Genomic DNA, 16613 nt, shown 5'->3' with positions numbered 1-16613 from the left:
CAGTTGCTCCCCCTGGATGCTCTGAAGCTTGGGATACACGTGAGACTCACACCCTGCTGGCTTCCTGGCTTTGCACTTTAGTGTAAATTAAATGCAGTTTTTATTCTAAATTAAATGTAGTCATTATTCTCTTGTCCATATCTGTCTGGAATATTGACCCAGTGGCTTCTAGAGGCATTGCAGAAAAGAGCTGAGAACCACCCTGAATCTCAACTCTGCCACTGCTAACCATAGCCCTTCCTTGAAAGGACCCTTAACATCTCCGGCTCAATTTCCTCAGCTGCAAAATGGGGACAATAATGATGACTGAGGTGGCTAGGAGTGAGTTTATACAAGCAAAACCCATTGGTTGTTGCCCAACTTTTAGCAAATTGTGTGTAAATACTAGTTGCTATTAATTCCACAAAACCTTAAACTAAGATTTAATTCTTAAGATTGGATTTTATACCAGGAGGTGGTGGCACATGCCTTAAGTCCTAGCCCTTGGGAGGCAGAGAATCAGACTCTATTTTAAATGTACTCTACATACATTTCTAAAATAGTGGGATAATTATATTGGGCAGGTATTAAAATGAAACAGTATTCACTTTGGGGGTTGTTTTTTATGTATGTGTAAGTACCCCAAACCCACAAGCGTTTTGGTTGTTAGACTATCCAGTCAGTTAAAATTTGAAGACTGTACAGAGATAGTTTTTTTTTTCTTTTGCTTTTCTGCCCCCACCCCCATATAGGGATTAAGATCTTGAAGAAAGGAGCTCTGCTGCCTCTAGCGGAGTCTCTAACTCGTTCCCTGGGGTGTTCAATGGCTGGATGGAAAAGATGGGTTTACTCTGTGGTGCTTTACAAAGAACCGCAGGGAACTTCATGCTCAAAGAAGGCAGCACAAGTTTCCTGATGTTGGGGGCCCAGGAGCCCTTCAGAAGCCATGGACCAGCGATCACTGTCCCTTCCCTCCCAGCTGGAAAAAGAGAGAAGAGGCAGATAGCGGCACAGCCCCATACTGAAGTGCCAAACCGTCTCCGGGTGTTTGATCAGCAAGCTCAGTCATTTGATCTTTCTCTTTGGATCTGCTCATCTCTGTACACAGGGAGACAAGTCACTGCAGGGCCCTGCCGAGCTTCACAAGCCTGGTTTATAATCCTTTTCATTATCATTGGAAAAGTAAGAGCTAGGGCTTTTTTTTTTCTTCCAGGTGGGAAATTTAGAGTTTGTTTGACTAGTGTTGTTATCGATTGATGCTTTTAACATGCATTTTCCTAAGAAAGATAACAGCAAATACTACAGAGAGTTAGGAGCCTAGGGAGGAAATAAATATGAAAAAGATCATCTGTGTAGGATAAGAAGATGGCTTAGTGGATAAGAGTGCTTGCTGCACAGCAATGAAGACCTGAGTCCATACCTGATACCCATATAAAAGCTGAACATAGATGCGGGCACCTGAAATCCCAACACTGGTAGGAGCAGAGACAGGAGGATTTCTGAAACTTAATGCCTCCGCCTCCCAAAAGAACAAGCTCCAGATTTAGAGAGAGGCCTCATTTCAGGGGAATAAGCAAGAGAGCAATAGAACAGGGCAAGCACATGGCTCTTCCTTCTCTCTCTCTCTCTCTCTCTCTCTCTCTCTCACACACACACACACACACACACACACACACACACACACACACACACACAATTTTTCTAAGCTTTTGAGACAATATTAAGAATGCAGAATACAACAAAAAAAATTATTGTGTCCACCCTAGAATACCTCCCTCTATATAGAAAGTCGTAGGGAAGGGACCGTCCAGAGTGGGTTTGATGTTTTTCTTAATTCCCATGAAAGAGGAAGCAATATTGTCTAGCCAGAAAAATTGGTGAACTTTTTCTGGATTGAACAAAAAGGTTGACATTTGCATTTGTCAAGTAGGTAATTTCCATGTAATCATTAAAGTTAATAGGCCTGTGTGTACAGACACTCAATATGTCTACTGTAGCCACACTGTGACAATGGTGGAAATGAAAGGAAATGTACAAAGTGATAAATTGGCCACAAAGGAGGACTATGGCTCTTGGCACCCTCACTGAAAAGCAACTCAGAGAATATTTCCTAGCAATAGCAACTCAAAGCACCATAGATTGTACCCTACCTTACTACATAGATTGCAGTAATCAGCACCCCTTTGAAACATAAAGAAACAGGGCATAGTACAAACTAAGCATTTTTCTGTATAAATTTAGGCTAACTTACATAATCATTTGCCAATGTGTTTAGTGGCATTTTGCTTATTGTTTAACAACAAGCCATTTTTGATGGGAGGGAACAAATAAAGAAGATCTAAGTTGTTACCATTGCCTCCCATTAAAGGACAGATTATTACAACTGATTATTGTTTTTTTCCATCACTTTTTTCTACCCAACAAGTGAACCCGGTTATTTCCTCTTGGTAAATATTCATCACCCATTTGCTTTTCGCTCATGCCACCACCACTGTGCCAATTCAGGTCACAAAAGCTGGCCAGAATTTATTTTTCCAATTTCTTAAGTGCAAGCAAAATGACCTTTTACTTTAGATGAAGATATAATGATAATGGCAAAGTAATGGAACCATGGGTGCTCGGGCTCTGGGTGCCCACTATGCACCTTAAGGATACTAAGAACTTAGATGCTTTGGTCTATCCAATGCTTGGAAGGTAGATATAACTACTCCTCCCACTGAACCCTAGACAGACTAAGCAGCTTGACTAAAGCTACCAGACAGTCAGTTGTAGGTTCAAGCTATGAACTTTCTTTCCTGAATTCTGCAATCATAACGACCCTACCCTCTCTACCACATGGTGACTGTTCCTGCCTATAGTAAGTCTTCCCCTAGTTCCAAATTATGTTGCTCTGTTTGGTGCAGTGCCAGACATGCCTTCCCCAACTCCATGGGTAAAATTACATCTTGATGTCTGGCCAAGAACCTGTGACTAGATAGGTCAAACTTCCTAGGGAAGAACACAGAATTTTTCTGGTAATTGACCTAAAAGATTTTTAAGATAAACCAATTTGTAGCCTTATGAAATTGAACTACTTGAGAAGAAAATGACGTGCTGAGTCTGACAACATATTCCTGGCTATAACTCCTTCTTTACCACCTCTGTGTTATAAGAACTTTAGTCTCTCAGCTATTGGATGGATCACAGGGCCCCCAATGGAGGAGCTAGAGAAAATACCCAAGGAGCTAAAGGGATCTGCAACCCTATAGGTGGAACAACATTATGAACTAACCAGTACCCCAGAGCTCTTGACTCTAGCTGCATATATATCAAAAGATGGCCTAGTTGGCCATCACTGGAAAGAGAGGCCCATTGGACTTGCAAATTTTATATGCCCCAGTACAGGGGAACGCCAGGGCCAAAAGTGGGAGTGGAGGGGTAGGGGAGTGGGGAGAGGGTATGGGGGACTTTTGGGATAGCATTGGAAATGTAAATGAGGAAAATACCTAATTAAAAAAAAAATCATAGTTAAAAAAAATAGTGTGGGTGAGAATAATCTCTCTGCATTGTATGCAAGTATCAAATAGTCAAGTATTAAGAATTAAAAGACACAGCACTCATCTTGAAAGCCTCCAATTTTGTCAGATCTAGAAGAATATCTATGACTCACGGAACATTCCATAAGTAGCAGAAAGATTGTAAGAGCCAGACTGTCATTGATTCTGCAATAAAACATATCTCCTGAGAATGGTTACCTTAAACAAGACTGGAATTATGATATTAGTGGACATAATAACCTAGAAAGAGAAAAAAAAAACTGTGGCATTCCATCCATAGTCAAGAGACCGTAGGCAACTCTTGATTGTTGAGAGAGGGAGAAGCAGCATCGCCCTTGAATGAGCTCCCTTACCCACTGTCCAGTGGACAGTGGTCAGCCCTGAAAACATATACACACAAATAAGGAAAATGTGTGTGTAGACATATGTGGGAGGAGGATGTACCTATGTCAACAAAAAGGAGGCTATCGACTTGAGAGGAACAGGTTGGGAGGGACTGAAGTGAGAAAAAGGAGGTTGGGAAAATGAAGTAATTCTCTTTCACTTAAAGCATAATATTGATTTTTAAAAAGTGATTTATATAAATAAATGAATACTGGGTAGAGGGATGTCTTCTTATAACAATGTGAAATGAATTCTTTAATTTTGGATTTTTGAATAGCAAACTTAATAGTAAATGTTAAAATGTTAAATTTGGTAAAAAAAAAAAAAAAAAAAAAAAAAAAGAACTTTAGTCTCATCCTCGTGAAGAATTGTGATGATGATCATAGTCTGTATATGTGGTTTGCCTAGTAATTCCATCTGGACTATGATACTAATTACATGCCGAGAAAGTCCATTTATCTAGAGCTCCATACTATCACTTGGCCCTAGAAACCTAGAATGTCCTAGATTCCCAAGTCCAACTCTGCAAAATTCTGTAGCTCAGTGAATTCCTTGGCCAGTTGCCGTCCACAGACAGAGGCCTGTGTTGGCTGCTCATTTTCCTTCACCAACCCCACCATCAAAAGCCTTGCCAACTCTACCCACTAAGTATCTCTCAAATTCTTCATGCCGTCTCTCTAGTCATCACCTTTCTATATCACTATTCTCGCCAGGAGCATCACCGGAAGCTTCTAAATGGTATCACTACCTGTAATTTCATCACAGTACAACCCATTCTTTGTACTACAATCAGAGTGTGTTCTTAGATTTTACTATTATTTTATGTGTATGGACCTTTTGCCTGCACAAATATCTGTGCACCAGTTGTACATCTTATCTACACCAAAGCCAGAGGAGGGCATCAGATACCCTAGAACTGGAATTGCAGGTGGTTCCAAGCCACCATGTGGGTGCTGGGAATCAAATCCAGGTCCTCTGGAAGAGCAGCCAATGCTCTTAACCATGAGCCATCTCTTCATGTTTTTTTAAACCATTAATCAAATCGTGTTGCATATCAGCTTGAAAACTTGCAGTAGTCCTCACTACCCATATGAGATGCATCAAACTCTTTCCCCTGCCCCCTTCCCTCCTCCCACTCATTCCACTCACTCCAGGTCCTCCACTCGCTCAGCCCCATCCCTCGCTCCAGGCCCTGCTCTCTCCAGCCCATAGGTTTATTTGTTTCTCATTATGGATGGTTGTGAGCCACTATGTGGTTGCTGGGATTTGAACTTATGACCTACAGAAGAGCAATCAGTGCTCTTAACCACTGATCCATCTCACCAGCCTGCATCAAATTCTTACAAGGCCTTCTGATAGGCCTTCCACATCTCATTGCCCTCTCACTGAGGACCACATCAGGCATAGGAACATCCTCTCTATGTGCATTGTGCTTCTTTCACTTCTAGGGTTTTGTACTTCTACTTGTAATTCTGTGCTTAAGTACCTATCTGCTTTCCTGTTGCAGAGCCTGAGAGCTGGGGTATGGAGAAGTGGGGGAGTGGGGTGTCAGGATGTGTCTGAACCCCATCCCTTCCCCAACCCTGGGCCTGAATGTTCCAGAGCAGGTAGCCCTGTAGCCCCAACTTTGCCCCCCCCCAGGAGGTCTCACTCCCTGGTAGCCAGTTTAATTTCCTCTCTTCTTGTAAGGTCATGGGTCATGTCCAGCAGCGGCTGGAGCTTCTCCTTATGCAAATGAGGCATCTCCGGCACCATAGCCAGGGCCAATGGTGCACACTCATCTCAATAGCCCCAACCCACCCACCCCCAAAGGTTTAAGTTGCCTTTGTTCCCCCAAATGAAACAAGCTGTGTCACTGAAGCTGTCTCGGAGAAGTCTGTTTCTCATCAGGCTCACAGCTACCTGAGCGTTCTCTCTCTCTCTCTCTCTCTCTCTCTCTCTCTCTCTCTCTCTCTCTCACACACACACAGAGAGAGAGAGAGAGAGAGAGAGAGAGAGAGAGAGAGAGAGAGAGAGCATTATTGCCCCCACTTCCCCTCTCAGGATCCACCAATCTCAACAATGGGCAGGGAAATGGAGCCTGAACGCCATCATCGTGTATCAGCCTGTCACTCAAGATGGTTGGTCTGAAGAATGCAGCCACACCCCTCTAATTCACTGCGTAACTCTGGGTGTAAGGCAGAAGAGGCATTAATTCTTTAAAACACTTAAGTTTAGAATGATACTCATTTACAAAGAAGTTACCAAAGTAATACAGATAGTTCCTTTATACTGCCTCCCAGTGTCCAGTATTCATATCTTGCACTGATGCAGTATGCTTGCCACAACTAGCAGATGTGTATTGGCATCTCACTATTAATGCTAGTTCATGTTTTTCTTTTTATAAGTATTTTTGGGTTTGTTTAATTATTATTACTCTGTGTGTATATGCATGATGTGTGTATATAAGTACAAGCACAAACATGTGTGTGTGTGTGTGTGTGTGTGTGTGTGTGTGTGTGTGTGTGTGTGTAGGTCAGAGGTCATCTTTCAGGAGTCTGTTCTCTCCTTCCATTGTACTAATTAAGTTCAGGTTATTAGGCTCACACAGTGAGCACTTCCACCCACTGAGTTATGGCACTCTGGACTGACCTTCATTAACATTCCCTTAGCTATTATTTTATTCCCCTTTTCGCCTTCCAGGACCCTGCCTCGATGCCTCATTTAGAGGACCTGTCTCCTTAGGAACACACCTCTTGGCTTCTGTACTTTACTGGACTTTCCTTAGTTTTGATTACCTTGAGCATTCTGAGACGTCTGGTTACAGACTTTGTGGTATGTCCTCCCTCTGGGATTGTCTGATGTTTCTCTCCGGATTAGACTAGAATGATTGGACTGACAGGAGCAAGTATCATGGACATTCTGCTTTTTGCTGTCACTCTTTGGTGACATTAGCACCTGACTGGGGCAGTGCTTGTCACGTTTCCCCATGTCACTTACTCCTCTCTCTTACCTTACAGTGTTCGGGAAGACACTGGGTCTAGCCTTCCTTTAAGGGGTAAGAAGTTTTGCACAACTTCCTTGAGGACAAAGTGTCAACCTATTTAATCGACATTCTTGTGTGTGTGAGACCTATGTAGCCTTCTCTCTGTGTTTTCTGGCCCAGTCTTCTTTTGCACTGATACAGAACCCTGGATCTTCATTATACATAGGTTCTAGTTCAATAGCGCTTTATTTTGTTGCCCAGATTGTTCCTTCCCTGGCCACTGGGGCTTTTTCCATGTTTATTTGTGTTTATTTTAAATACCCCCTCTTTTGCCTTTGGTGCATCCCTTTCTGGCATGATGTTTCTCAGCATGACCCGGTTATAAATTGTCCGTTTCTCCAAGACTCCCTGGCTCCTTGCAAAGGTGAATATATGAAAAACCATAAGCTCTCTGGAAGCATTGCATAATTAAATTAAAAACCGGATTCATAATTGGATTCATTTGGAAGCCACAGATATACAAAGAATGATGTAATGTTCCTACTACCCCAAATGAACAAGTATGATTTTTAATTTTGCTTCTGACATATTTCAAAGGGCATTTCTCCCCTCTCTGTCTTGCCGGAAGCAATCAGCCACAGTCTCCGTGTGTAGATTTTTTTTTCAGACATGTAGACTGTACATTGTAGAGAGTACTTGTAGACGCACATATGTTAAGGAGAAGCTAGCCTTGAGCTGGGCTGTGTCCCTGACTTGTGAGCTGCTCTGGGTGGTAGCTGTGATACTGCCCTCTGCGGGGCATGCACACACTCCGTTCCACTCACTTCTCCTGAAGCTGTCTTTCCCCTTTGCCCTTCCTTCAACGGTATCTTCTCTCTGCTCTTATTTGCAGCCAATTCTCTGTAGACTGCCCCATGTATCATCCTTACCAGAAGAGAGCAGATGCGCCAGAAGCCATGGGTGTTGGGAAAGCAAACATTATTGAGAAATGTTCATTTAAATGAGTTGTTTGACAATTTCATACATGTCTATAATGCCTTCTAATCACTTCCATCCTCACGCTCTTCCTCCCCTTTCAACTCCTTCCTTCTCTACAGATCCCATTCTCACAGTCATGCCTGCCTATGTTCTTTTGTGACCCACTGACTTTAACCAGGGCTGTCTACTGAAACTTGGCAGCCTCACCAAAAACAGTGACTTCTCCCCTCCCAGAATCCATCAGTAGCCAATAGTTAAGCAAAGGGTGGGAGAGACCTGTGTTGACAGGACCAGTCTTGTGCAGGCCAAGGGTATATAACCACAACTGCTGGGAGATATGACTGTAATGCCATAACATGTCCAGAAGATGGAGTTTCACAGCCCCTTCAACCTGTCTTCTGCTCTTACAGTCTTTGTCTTCCTCTTCTGTGATTCTTCTATGATACCTCTTAGGGAAATTTTGAACTGCAAAGAACTGTGCAATGTAGTACCTATTCCTCTGTTCATTGTGCAAAATGTATACATACATACATACATACATACGTACGTACATACATACATACATACCTTGAACTTGGCACATTTATTTATTTGTCAGGAGCACCTGGCTCTTGAACAACTATTTAAAATCATCTATTAACATATACCAATTGTACCAATTCTGAGCTTAACAATAGTATCAGTTCCTTCCTGTTCTTTTTGAGTTGTGCTTTTGGGAAGTTAAGGGTGCTGGGGTCATGGGGCATCTGGAAACCATGATAGTATTTTTATGGTTTTTTAATTTATTTTTCTTACACATGTTGTTCCTTAAATTATTAGGAAAAAATACCTCCCAAAGAGAAAAGGCTTATTATTGAAGCTCACAAAATCATCCCCAGCAAGTGAGTTATAAAATGGAAAGTTAGCTGTACAATTGTAAGGCGAAAGGCTGCGGCTTTCCTCTCCAGCCTTTGAATTCCTCCCGTGGGCAGTTCTAGTGATAGTGTTCTAGACATGGAGCATGCTGTCGTACCCCAGCAAGACAGGAGGACTTTGTTTGGAAATCCCAGTAACTCATGTAATTTTTCCCTGTAGCCCACACTTACTTTGCAAAAGCAAATTTGGAAGCAGTTGCTTGAAGACAGTTGGCGTAGCATCCGGAGAGTCAAACGCCTGCAAAATGAAGCACTTCCTGAGGTAAGTGACCTCCGCTCCCTGGGTAACCCCTCTGAAGCTGAAACTCCCCTGCCAGTCAGAAAGCTCTTTCCTCTGGTCCTCAGCCGTGGTCCCAAGACAGGTCTATTGGCACAGCATCTTGAATGAGAGGAACCTGTGTGTGAGGCTCCTCTCCTAACTCTTGTCCACCTTTTGATGTTGAGAGAGCACGTGGAGATGACGGGAGAGCCTGGGCCTAAGAACATGAATGTTCTTCACAACCTTGGAGGCATGTGTTCCTGAAGGATGATATGCAAACACATGAAATTTGAAGTCTATGAATCATCTATTAAGGGATCAATTGATGTAATTTGTGTAAAATCCACTGCTCTGAAATAAAGAATTGTAAATTTCCAAAAAGTTAGAGCTTGGCTGACACACCAAATCACACTAGTATTATTCCCCACCACAGTCTCTTTTCAGCTTCTTTCTGCTGCCTGGTGATGTCTCTGCGTTATCTGTTAACAGCTCCCAGACAGACCTGCGTGGAGTATCTGTGTTAGTGTTTGGACAGTCCCGCTGGTTAGAAAACATCGGCTGGACATCTTATAACTAACTTCAAGATTACTAATTGCCATCAATGTTTCTATTAATAAAATATACTGAATCATATCAAAATATGACAAAATAAAATCAGTCTGAGTGTTAGAAAAATTAAATACATTTTCCAAAAAAAAAAAAAATGTAGTCGTCTTTCCATCAAGATAGTGACACATCCTTTGCTCTGCTCTGGTCACCCTCTAAGCAATGGGTTTGCTTCTTTCAAGACATTATTTGACTCTCTCAGGGGTGATTTAAGGATTGCTTCCCCCCACTGGTTTTGTTTCCATCATTGTCTCTGGAGGTGTAGATAAGGGTGTGAGGGATTCACTGTGCTCTGTCATGGTCAGTGGTGATTAGTGGACAATTATGCAAAACTATCTGGAGATCATCATTATTGAGTTTGTTATCTTGAACAGAATATTCACTTATTTATCTCAGCTACGTGAAAAGATAGTATTTAAATATCACTAAGACATTTATTTGACCTGATACATTTTTGGTTGATATGGCTATTAACTCTCCTGTTCATACGGGCAAGAAAAGCTGGTATTTTTTACTATCTCCTGAATGCAAATATGGATTCTTTCGAAGCTCAATGTGGCCTGAAGCTTAGCAGCCAGGAGCTTCTTCCATCGCAGAGGTTAGGGTGATGGTGAGATTTGTGTCAGGCCTGTGCTAATGAACTAAACTTGAGCCGAAACCAGTCATTCTACAAGCAATTGTAGCATTGGCTTTTCTAAGTTTCCTTTTTAAATCAGATGGGTGCAATGGTGTGTTTGGAGAGATTCAATAATTTATTTCAGAATCAATCTCCACGTGATGATTGGGAACTGGTAAAATGAAAATCCATTGGTAAGATTTTGTACCCACAGCGTCAGTTGTGTGTTCTAACACAAACTTCTGTTTTTCCTTGACGCATATATTTATAAAGATTATTTGTCATTGGCTCCTTATGTGAGACTGAGGATAGAATAGCAGACTAAAAATTAAGAAGGAAATGAGGGGGCAGCAGGATAGCTGATAGGGTAAAGATGATTGGCACTGAGTCTGATGACCTGATTTTGATCTCAGAACCCACATGGTGGAGAGAACCAACTCCTGCCTGTTGTCTTCCACATGTGTGCTGTGGCATACCCACATACTCACAGGCAAGCAGGTACACACAAACACACACATGTGCACACACATGTGCACAAGCATACACTCGCACACACACACAATCTCAGACACCACATGAAGAAGTGTTAAAAGAAAGAGGGGGTCTCCACCAATTATTTATTTTGAAATAGCAAAAGTAGGTTCATTGCCCATTCTTAGTTGATTACTGGGTTTTGCTTGAGATTTTTTTTAATATTTTTCCATATTGTTTTAGTTTATTTTTTGTTAATATATATGGAATGTGAAAGGATAGACATCAAGAAATTTACAAACTCTCTTAGGTTATATTACTATTTATTCCCCTAAACAGTCCATTCTCACAGCTGTTTGGCAACTTTCAAAATTCTTTCTTTTCAAACAAAAGAAAGAAAGAAAGAAAGGAAGGAAGGAAGGAAGGAAGGAAGAAAGAAAGAAAGAAAGAAAGAAAGAAAGAAAGAAAGAAAGAAAGAAAGAAAGAAAGAAAAGAAAGTTTATTCAGCTCATGATTCTGGAAGCTGAGAGGTCCTTCTTGCTGCCGAAGACCCTGAAGAATCATTTCTAGTCATTTCTAGAAGGTGTCACTGGTCCAACCCCTTAACTTTCACAGTGGAGATCAGTTTGAACATGAATTTTGCACCGGCCAATCAAATCACAGCAGTAGCCTCCACTTCAGCTGCCACTGCCACCACATGTAGTAATAGTGGAGATATTCAATGCATAAAGGAAAAAAGAAAATGTTTTATGTATGTCACTTTAAATACATCAGATAGAACAAATAATTACTACAGGAAGAGTATACCCAGCTAGAGGTAATTGAATGCAGTCTGTAATTGAATGCAGTTGTGGAATGTTGGCTAACTGTCCACAGGCACCCAATCTGACTTTAGCCACGGATGCATAATAAGAAAGCAAAGGGTAAATGAATGAGAACAGTGTGCCCATATGACCCCAAAAGGAGGTCAGCATGTTTTATACTCCACGGGTAACTAAGGCTTAGGAGTTTAGGTTTTATTATATACTGTATTTATTTTAATTCAATTGATAGATATGGTAATGAGGCTCAAGACTTATACTCAAGATATTTGTCCTCATTAGAATATCATTATTTTGAAATTAGATTTTTTTAAAGCCACCGGAACATTATTTTGGAAGATTCTGATAAAGGGAATTTTGAAGTCACCCCTCATAAATAGTTGCCACTAATTGTTCCAGCCCCAGTCTCCCACTTCTCCATTGTGAACCTTCCTGTGTATGTTCATTCTTGAAGTAAGAAAAGAAGGGCAAGAATTTGTCAAGCTCAAACCTCCATGAGAGAAACTGAGCAACACAGCAGACCTCCCCATCCTTCTGGGCTTTGAAGTAATTGGGGGAAATATTTTACTGTTCTGATTGGCCAACTAAAGCCTCATCACTCACAAGCATAACTGTATGAGGCTTTGTAAGTCATTCACACTTGGCTAACAGGAGACTGATTGTTCCTGTCAGCACTTGCTGAGATGACACCCATATTATAGCGACTGGATGGGTGTCTCACAGCGGAAGATGAGGAAGCTTGCTTAGCATTCAAACGCAGACCAATTTCCGGTAGCTTCTGCATTTTGTAAGCCCCATACCGTGTACTGCTATGAGTCTTTGTGAGTGAGATGGTCTCTGCTCCCAAGTAACAGAGCAGCTGGAGAGGCCATGCCAAGCTGAGATACAGGAGAGAACATGGTCTGTGGCAGTTGCAGGCTTTCTGTGATGTTCACAGATGTCTTCAGTGAGGTAACCCTGGAGCAGCCAGGTGGTTGGAATGTGGTTGTTTGGTGCTGGGATTCAAACTTTGGACCTTCACATTCTAAACATGTCGCTGGTCACTGAACAACATCTCCAGGACCTAGGACGTTAGTAGTTTAGAATAAGGACAGCAGGTGTAAGAGATGGAAAAGCCACTGTGAGCAAAGTAGAGTGAGCACCGCAGTGCAGGTGGCCCGCTTTGAGAGATGTGGACACCGTTTAGAGAGAGCAGAGAGTGAATGGAGGAATTTAGAGATAATCCTACATTTGTGACTATAGGATCAAACAGCCCAGAACACAATAGCGTTTTACCCCAACTCAAAGCAGGCTCCGAAGGGAATCCTTTTCTCTGCTAGCTTATCTCCCATTAACTAAAAACCCAGTCTAAGCCCTTCCTTTAACACACATGTGAAAGCAGAGACCCAGAGACACCAAGTAACTTGTCTGATACCACACAACTCATTCTGGCAAATTACAAATGCATTTGTAGTCTGATTTCTAGACTATCCAGGCAAATGTTCCACCCAATATCAACTGACTTCCTGTGCTTTTGAGGGACAACAGCACAGTGGTATGTGGCTATCCCTGAATTTTCATAGTATCACTTGAAACTTTGATAGAGTTTATTAGATAGAGAAGCTATCTTTTAAAAATAAATAAATAAAACAAAACCCAGCAGAGTATATAAATGGCCCATGCACCCAATTCCTCTCACAGAAGTTGGGTACTTTAATACATTGTCATAATTTTCCTTTTTTCAGGGCATATATATACATACATATATATACAGACATGTTTATATGTATATATAAAGCATAAATGCATACAGCCACATAAGCCATACATATACAGGCACACACATATAGCTGATTAATCTACATATATCTATGTGCACATATTGTAGTTTTTCCATGCATTGAAACAACAACTGTTTCTTCACTCAGTTATTCCCTCTGGGTGCCATCTCTAGGGTGTGCTATGCCAGTTCTGCACTGTGTTTTCCCTCAGCGTTTCAGGGGTTCACTCTTTGTCTATGTGACTATTTATTAAACCCCTTTCCCACAGAGACAAGATCAATGAAAGCCAGGGGCACCCCAGAGAAGCTGCTCTGGATTCTAGTTATTTATCTATGGGAATTTTCCCTCTTCCTCTGGAAAAAAACACAATGACCTCCCAGGCATTTTCTTAAGTCCCTGTGGGACAATCAAGATTGGCTTTCCTATTGCCTAAGAGACGGTCCACTGGTAAGCAGCTCATTTGCTCTTGCAAAATAGTTGAGTTCCCAATGCCAACTTCTGACAACACACAATCACCAGTAATTTCATCTCAGGTGGAGTTCTAGCCTTTGCAGGTAGACACCTGCATTCATAGCGCGCGCACACACACACACACACACACAAACCATACATATGCCACACAGACACATACAGACACACACTAACACACACATCCCACACACAAGCCACACACACACACAAGCATATAATTAAAAACAAAATTAATCTTATATTTTAATGATTAAGCTTTTCTGTGCCATTTCAGAGGACAGAACCATATATTTTCCTCTAGAATTATTATGTTATTTTTCAATATTTTGGTTTTAAATTTTTATTTATTATTATTGTATATGTATTTGTGCACATGTATGGTAAAGTGAAAGAGCATACATATATGTACATGTTTGTGGGGGCAAAGGTCCCAATGTTAGGTATTTTCCTCAGTCACTCTCCATCTTATTTTTTGAGACAGGGCCTCCTGTTGAACCTGGATCTCACTGGTTCAGCTACAGTAGCAGGAGAGGGACCCCGAGAGGTCCTCCCCTCTCTGCCTCCTCATAATTAGTGTTACGGGTGCACACTGCCACCCCTGGCTCTTTATGTGGGTGCTAGGGATTGAACTGAGGTCCTCCTGTTTGTGAAGAAACCTATAGAATCACCTCCCCAGCCCCTAGGTAAAAAAGTACTTTTATTTGCCAATAAAAGTTTATAGTTGATATGACATTTAAGTATGTTTTAATGTCAATATATAGTGTTTGCTGGTCGCCTCATGCATAATACACAGAACAAAAAATGTGAGTGTAAAAAAATGAATCTTGTAAAAGGAATGCCTTTACATATCAGATTTTTAATCTGAGTAAAGATAGCATTAATAAATTGAATTAAACCTCCATTCCTTTTCTGTGGATGGAAGAGGATGAACCATTAATTAATCATTTCACTGATCTCGTGATCCCTGCGTATTCTGTAAGCCCACAGATAAAGTCTCCCTGAATGTAAACACAATGCCCATCACCATGATGGGCAACAGAATTAGAGACAGCATCAAACCGTGGAAGATAGCTACCCACCAGTCCCTTTAATAGTTACTTCTCAGAAGGCAGTATGGTCTCTTCAGAGGAAGAATGCTAGGAAAGACTGTGAGCCTCACTCCACTGGTGACAGGGCCCAGGGACTCGCCCCTCTCTGTAAGAGAGGAACATTTTTCCAGCCACTCACAGGTGTTTTCTTTCTCCCATGTGTGATTTCCCATCCAGTTCACATAATCTTCTAACTCTCCCTTCCCCTTCAAAAGTGTGTGAAGAAGAAGGTCTGCTTCACTCAGCCAAACACCTTTGCCACATTAATTCTATACCAATTGCTGGTCCCCTTAATCAAGCACTTCAAGAGAACACCCGCAGGTTCTCAGGTCATTTTAGACTGTATCCGTGGTGCTGGGGTACGAAGCGACTCTCTGCGTGCGACTAGTGTTTGTTTCCACCCAGCCACTGTGAGCTGAGACAACCACTGGTTCTCCCTTTGGATAGTCTAGGTTCTCACCAAGAATCTACTTCTTGTTTATTACAGGATTTCTTCAAGCAAGAGTTGACTTTCATTAGCACAGTCAATGAAACTATTTTTAAGCCTGTTTTCTCTTATCATTTCAAACAAAGATGGCTGACACCCATAGTTTAAATGATGGAGTAGTATGCAACCAGGTGCACCCCCATCCTCAGGCAAAAGCCCCAGCAGGCTCTACCTGAATCTCCTCTTCCAGAGCCCCCATTTGGCCGTCAGCGCCTCTCTCACAAAGCAGCCTAAACAGGAGTTCACTTGTATTTGGAGACAAAGATATGATTCATTTTCAATAAATTTACTCTGACTGAGGCTAGAGAGTGAATACTAAATATAGACACAATTGTTTTATGGAAGAACATTGCTGTGAACTCAGCCAAAAAAACCCCACTATCCAGCGTGTTAATAAACAACAGTAGCAGAAAACGTTAGAGATGGGAGACATATAGGAGCTCTTATGGAGTCTGAGTCAGGGTCCTGCTCGGGGGCTGCAGCAGCTCATTCTGGAACATTAAAAGAAAGACATGATTAAAAATCAGAAGCAAGTGCAAAACTCTACTGCCTGTGCATGGGTGACTGTCAGGCTTCACCTTCTAGTCCTGAGAATGCCTACAAAATTTAACAGACTTCTCATTAGTGGGTGGAGAAAAGCAATGTCCGTAAAACTAAGCTTTTATCAATTGCTGATTGAGGTGGGGAGAAGCCCCCTAGGCCTGCGTCATTGGTGGAAGGGGTGAGAGACAGAGGGAGGTCTGTCCCAGGGCTGTATGTGCAATGCCCCCTCTCAGACCCAAGGGCATAGAGCACAATGGGAAAAGGACAAGAATGAGCCCTAAGACTTCCTCAACCTGGAGAAGAACTAGACAGACCATGCCCTCACTTCTCTCTCTCTCTCTCTCTCTCTCTCTCTCTCTCTCTCTCTCTCTCTCTCTCTCTCTCTCTCTCTCTCTCTCTCTTTCTCTCTGTCCCTCAAACAAAAAAGAAAAACATATTTGTCTGTTTCTTAATTTCTTCCTTCTCTGAGTACTATGTCAACATAGTTAACAACCTCACAAAATGTTTCATCATTTAAAATGTTCTTCTTTCGATCAAGAATTTCCCCCATAAACTTCATAGTTTTGGTAATTAAACCCAGGCCTATGGGGATTTTGCTGCTCTGGTCCTTCCATGGGGTAGAAAGTTGGCTATACCTACTGTACCAATGTAGGGAGAACTCAGATTTTCTACTTCCGAGCATGCCTTAACTAGACTAGCCTATGCTGTAAACACAAAATAGATTATGTCTGTCAC

At 41.8% G+C, this 16613-nt stretch overlaps 1 protein-coding gene across 4 annotated transcripts in view; it reads left to right on the top strand.

Annotated features, from left to right (window-relative positions):
- The window catches only part of Elmod1 (ELMO/CED-12 domain containing 1), a 63972-nt gene that overhangs the window by 19563 nt on the left and 27796 nt on the right, over nucleotides 1-16613 (top strand). For all 4 annotated transcript variants that reach the window (XM_006511205.4, XM_006511207.4, XM_006511206.4 and 1 more), the window contains exon 2: nucleotides 8917-9018. In XM_006511205.4, the coding sequence (XP_006511268.1) occupies nucleotides 9002-9018 (17 nt within the window). In that variant the 5' untranslated portion in view covers nucleotides 8917-9001. The remainder of the gene's footprint in view (nucleotides 1-8916; nucleotides 9019-16613) is intronic.

The sequence above is a fragment of the Mus musculus genome, chromosome 9, assembly GCF_000001635.26.
Source record: "Mus musculus strain C57BL/6J chromosome 9, GRCm38.p6 C57BL/6J".
Lineage (NCBI taxonomy): Eukaryota > Metazoa > Chordata > Mammalia > Rodentia > Muridae > Mus > Mus musculus.
This window is presented reverse-complemented; position numbering and strand designations above follow the sequence as displayed.